Here is a 6,061-nt window from a genome sequence, read left to right on the forward strand (position 1 = left end):
GGAAAGAGGGCATAATCCTGAATATATAGGCATAGTAATCTACACCTTGAAGCATGTTTTTGACATGGGTCAAAGCAGAGGAAAAACTCAAACAAGGTTAGATAAGAGTGTTCAGATTTGCTTGACAACAAAATGACAAGTGAAAAGAAACGATTAAAGGGTTGCTTTGATTTAATTATTAGCAAAGTTGCTTGAGAGGGAACCTTTTTTTTATTTAATTCCTTTTTAGCTTATGCTTTCTATGCTCATGTTTCACGCAGTATTATTTTAAAGATCAATCACCTTGTGAACTGTGAAGAAGGTGAGGTTAGAGCACAACCTTTGTACTTATTCGAAGGATCTTATGATAGAATTAAGCACAAGCACACAAGCTAATTAAAGAGCCAAGAATTTAATAGAGTTCTTAAATGTGTAATTAAGCTTGAGAAGCAACCTTAAGATTGGGAGAAAACACTTTTCAAGGATATTGTATTTAGCTTAGAGATTATATAGCTGTAACCTGTCGATTGAATCTCTTAAACCACTTGATCAACTGATGATGTAGAGAAAATCTGTTATGTGTTTAGCGTGGATCAAAAATAAAATTCCAGGTTACAGCACTAAATTATAGAGGAATTAACTGTATAATATTTTATGGAAAGTCTACAATTCAATAATATGATGTAACAAAAAATACTATATAGAGTTAAAACTGGTTTAATAAAAAAATACCAATATAATTAAGATAGGAAAGTAATTAAAATCCATAATTAACTACAAAAAGTAAATAAACAACATCTTTCAAGCCTAATTTGACAGTTTTCAAGACTTCAGTTGGTTGCAATATACTAAACCCTGTAGAAGTGAGGATGTCTTCAAGCTTTTTTATGAGTTTTCTTTATATGCTTTGCATTATTTATCCTGTTCATAAACATATTCGTATCATTTATTCGTACATCATATAACTTTTACTATATAAAAGAAAGTATTTGGCTAGGATATCATGACCCATTGGGAGTATTTGACTATATAAATATTCCTCAATTTTTCTCATACATTGTACTAGATATGTGACGCATCATAAAGAAAATTTAATAATTTATATTAAAAGATAATATAAATGATTTCTTTAAATTCTTCAAAATCATATTCTCGTTAATGTGAAACTGAGATCAAAATCTTAAAAATTAAGCATACATAATAGGATCCTGGTTAGTTCAATTTTATTAGATAGAAATATAGACAAAACCCTAGACTAATGAATGAAATTGACTTTATTATTTTGTTAAATTTTATATATTTCTTTGTTAAATTGGAAGTGTCAAGGTGATGAATCCAAAAAAAAAATCTAAAAAATCTTTCCAAAATAAACCTAAAAAATTCCCTAATAAATCCAAAAAACACCATTGGAGATTGGGCTTGATAGCTCAAGCTCGATAAGACCAAGTCCAATGTTATGTAAAAGGTCTAAAAGATCAAGCTTGAGCATGATAATTCAAGCCCAACTCTCTTAAAGGCATGGTCTTGGTTAAAATGTTCGAGTTCGTGCTAGATGTGACATGCCCAAAAAACTTGTGGGCTCAAGAGTATACCTCGAGTCCAACATGCTTAGATCCAGGTAAAGCATTTAGACCCATTTCTCATCTCTATTGAACTCAAGCCAATATTCGTCAGGGATATTGTTGAGACTCCATGTTGATCCCTTATTATTTCATACTAATTCAATACATGTTATTTTTTATTGAATACAACTTAAAATATCATAAGGATAAAATTATACTCTAACATCTCATTTCCACACAAAAAAAAAAAGATTCATGAGTTATAAATATATTATGAATCCTTCAAATCAAATGGTCACAATCTTTTTATTATCAAAATTTTTAGCATACATATTTTCATAGTCAATATTTCTAAAATATTATTACACTTTCTCTTTCAACAAAGTTACTGACTTTACTATCAGAAAGTTCTTGTGTCTATCAAAGTAGATCTTGCACGGATACTAGCTTGCGGTCACTTGGCTTACCAGGCGTTACCTGTCACTATTAGAGCAATTGATCATCTAGTTGATAAGGCAACACTTGTTGTTACCATAACTACTAGTTACTTGATTTATCAAACATTACATGCTATTATTTATTAATTTTTTTATTTTTAATGTCAAGTTACTAGATACTATAAAAAATAAATCAAGATCAAATTATTTAAACTAAAAAATTAATTAATTATTTAACATATGAATCTTATTCCTAAACTATGTTGGATTTTGGGATTCAATGCAAAGCACGAATACTTGGCAAAGAAGCATCAAAGATATGGTAAAATATATATCCTTTACAATAAAACATTATTGATCAACATCACTACATTTACATTTCATCTTGCAATAGAATTTTTCCGATTTATCCTGACATACTACACAACAAGTGATCAATTTTTTTAAACTCCCCGGGAGATCATCTCCTGTAAGCGTTTAAGCGAATCTTGGCGTTGAATCTTAAGTTGATTGCGGAAGCTCTTAATGAAAGCATCAGCCTTTTCATTTATATCTTCCCAACTGTCCTCCACAACCAACCAGTTTCGGGTCCTTGTTATCCTCCTTCCATCACTTTTCCTGTCATCAATGTTAAGACCATCATGCTTAGCAACTTCTTTGTGGCGTTCCATGTAGGCTGCTTGGTTTGTCACGTAGGGTTCTAGCTAGAGAGAAGAGAGGTATACAGAGAGAGATGTGCTTGGGAAATGAAATTCCTTGTGTGAGGGTTAGAGAAAGAGAGCAATCTTGTATTTATAGGCATAGGAATCTAAACTTTGAAGCATGTTTTTAACAAGGGTCAAAGCAAAGGAAACTCCAACTGAGGTTTGGCAAGAGTGTTAAGATTTGCTTGATAACAAAATGACAAGTGAGAAGGAAACAGTGAGAAGGCATGCTTGGTTAAATCATCAGCAAAAGTTGCTCTTATGCTTTTTATCTTCATGTTCCACAAGGTATTATTCGATAATTTTAATAAAGTAATGTTAAACTATAAAGAATTACCTTGGGAAGAAGACGAGGAGAGAGCAAAACCTTTGAATTTTATAGGAAGGATCCTGTTATGGAAGCATAAGTTAAACTAGCAAAAAGTAAGCCAAGAATTTGAATTTGAGTGCTAGATGTGCAAGTTGACTATGAAGAGCAACCTTATGCTTGTGATTGCCACCCTTTTTTCTTTGTAAGAAAAAATAATTGATCAATAATATGTATTTTCGACTTGTCTATATTTATAATGGATACAGGTCTATCAATCTCAGGCCCTGCTGTCTCATAACAAAGGCTGCAGAAATCCACTGCAGACCCAGCAAAATATGCTGCCCTTTCTTGACATAGTAGGTCCTGCTTACACGCTAGATAAAGAAAGAATTAGCAAGTTGCTTACATGTTTGTCCAGGGATCTGGTTCATCAATGTTTGTTTTTGCATCACAATCTATATCTATGTGTTTTTTAAATTATTTTTTATCCAAAAAGACATAAAATTTAAGGTTTTTAGATTTTTTTTTCGTAACTTTGATGCACTAATATTAAAAAAAAAAAACTAAAAATTAATCAAATACTCACCAACAATACCTAACGCTCACCAGCTCCGGTTAAATAACTAAGGTTGTTGAGTTCAAGTTATTAAATTATCAAGTCAATTCACAGTTTAGATCACTAGATCAATTCATATTTTTTGACCTAATCAGATTTAACCTTTATCTTCGAAATTTCACAAACCAGTATCTCAAACATTTTTTTTTTTTTAGGAAAACAGTATTTAAGACATGCCCTGAGGCCTAATCCCCAACAGTTTGAGCTACTATTTGATTCATAGTTTTTGTGCTTGTGCATATCCAAATCATTGCTCAGCATAAGGGGAGCCCCTGAGGATAAAATAAAACTGTAACAGAAAGCACATAACATTCACAGCATCAAAAATATCGAAGAGCAGCATTTATTTACTAAACGATGTACAGGACAATCCAAATTGCATAAATTTGCTTCCATTTCTCAAAGATATAGATTAAGGTGGAGAGCTTCAATGTTCAAAGTGAGCAGCAATGCATGAGAAGATTTGGTCTGCTTCCACCTGCAACAAAAAGAGGGAACCTCCTTAAGTTGTTGAGAAACTCCCTAGAATGTAAGTAACTTGTGGCTATTGCATCCAGTGGATGCTGGAACTGCAAAAATTGAAAAAGAAACCAAAATCACATCTCTCATCGGTGATTGTACAGCAATGTGAGTGAGTTTTTGGCCTCCGATTTTCGAAATAAATGACATGTTAAATCTATGGTTGATTGAAAATTAAATAATTAATAATGAAATTTGGAAAAACAGGCATCAGTTGATGTGGTATAGAAACAATCTTAGCAAACCGTGATCAGATTCTATCTAGATCATCATGCAGCTTGTCAACACAAACCATAAACTAAGACTCCATTGTCGACTTTCCTCGCTAGAAAAACATTACAATTACCCTTCCAGGATGCTCAAACTTCTGGATTCATTACAATTCTCGAAATTGTATACAACATTGACGGTTGAGAATGTTTTGGAAACAACGTTTGATACATTTGCTCATTACAATAGTTTTCAACTTTCAAGTGTCAACCACCAATAGACATTACAATTGCACATTGAAAGATGATCTAGAAGAGATCCATGCATGACTCTTGTCAGAATTTCATCGATCGTGCCTAAAGTTCTCTCTAGCTAAATTCTTAACTTCTAAATTGAAATTCATGTAATTATATCCTATTTATTAGTCCCAAAATCAAATCAGACCAACAACAAGAAAGCTTCTAAATTTCCTTTTAGAATAATTGATCATCAAATTCTCTGCTGAAACCTGAAAGGAACCCGTGGCTCCATATGGATTCCATTATCATCACTAAATTATCTGGAAACCCCCTAATCACCACTGCTAAATCTGAACCTATAAAACAAAATTCCTCAACTGTAATTTACAATTCCCATCAATCTTCTTTGCTAATTCATCACTTATAAACCATAATTTAACAGGAGAACTCATCGACTCAAAGTACAAGGGAAAAAAAACACATAAAACCCATAAATTCAAACAAGTCAGAAAAATAAAAACCTATAGATCACACAACTTTTTACCTTCACATGGACTCCAAATCTGTCATTAGCCCACCAACCTTCTTCTTACAAGCAGGAACATCCTCAAACTGCTTAGCAGGCAACTCCTTGGAAATCGGACCAACAAAGAAACTAATCATACCATCATCAGCCTTACTAACTTCAATCCCAGTAACCGGCAACCAAATAAAAAGTTTCTTTGCTTGAATCCCTGACACATCATGCACAGAACCATAACTCAACTTCCCTTTGATTGCTTTATCATAGTACACAACATCATCAAAATGAACATAACATGGGGTCTTAAGTTTGACTTCGAAAGACCCATCAGATGATGGTAGCGTGTAGGATTCCACGTTGTCTGGGAGTAAGCCACGAGGCAGGCCATATTGAGGAAGAAGATCATGGATGTCTGGGGAGACTAGGGAGAGAGAAAGACGGGATTTCGATAAGAGGAGTAGAGAGAGAAGGTAAAGAGAGACTACTGCGAGGATGTTGAAGGAAGCCATTGTCGATGCAGAGTGAGAAGTGAAGGTGCTAATGTAAAAGGGTTGTGAAGGGTAGAATAAGAACGGAAACTTGTGTTGCACGGCTTAGCGGAATTAAATGTTGAAGGGATTATACCGTTGGATTTTGGACGATGACTTAAAAAAATGAAAAATTCTAAACAGAAATTAAAAAAAAATAATTAAATTTGTGTTGCATTTGCATGGTTCCGAGGAATTAAATGTTATTAAATTATAATTTAGTCCTTTGATTAAATTTGATTTTAAACCTAAAGAGATTAAATTATTATTTTTTAGCTGTTAAATGGCTTCGAGGAATAAAATGCTGGTTAATAATATATTTTCAACTTCTCTATGTCAAGGCCTTGTGTGAATGTAAATTCATGAAATAGAGAGAGCCCTCTCTATGATTTATGATGGATACAGTACAGGTCTATCAATTTCAGGCCCTGCTGA

The 6,061-nt window shown here is 33.0% G+C and overlaps 1 protein-coding gene across 2 annotated transcripts; it reads right to left on the minus strand.

Annotated features, from left to right (window-relative positions):
* Positions 1-3,858: 3,858 nt before the first annotated feature.
* LOC105115489 (uncharacterized) lies at positions 3,859-5,700 on the minus strand. Of its 2 annotated transcripts, none has more exons than XM_011012383.1 (2): positions 5,121-5,698; positions 3,859-4,086 (listed from the first exon to the last, which is right to left on the minus strand). In XM_011012383.1, the coding sequence occupies exon 1, from the start codon at positions 5,606-5,608 to the stop codon at positions 5,123-5,125; it is 486 nt and encodes a 161-aa protein (XP_011010685.1). In that variant the 5' UTR covers positions 5,609-5,698; the 3' UTR covers positions 3,859-4,086; positions 5,121-5,122. The 2 variants fall into 2 exon arrangements, with proteins under 2 accessions (XP_011010685.1, XP_011010686.1); XM_011012384.1 differs by lacking the exon at positions 3,859-4,086 and adding an exon at positions 4,099-4,177 and having other exon boundaries at positions 5,121-5,700.
* Positions 5,701-6,061: the final 361 nt, after the last annotated feature.

This window comes from Populus euphratica, unplaced genomic scaffold, assembly GCF_000495115.2.
Source record: "Populus euphratica unplaced genomic scaffold, PopEup_1.0 scaffold715.1, whole genome shotgun sequence".
In the NCBI taxonomy this organism is placed as follows: Eukaryota; Viridiplantae; Streptophyta; class Magnoliopsida; order Malpighiales; family Salicaceae; genus Populus; species Populus euphratica.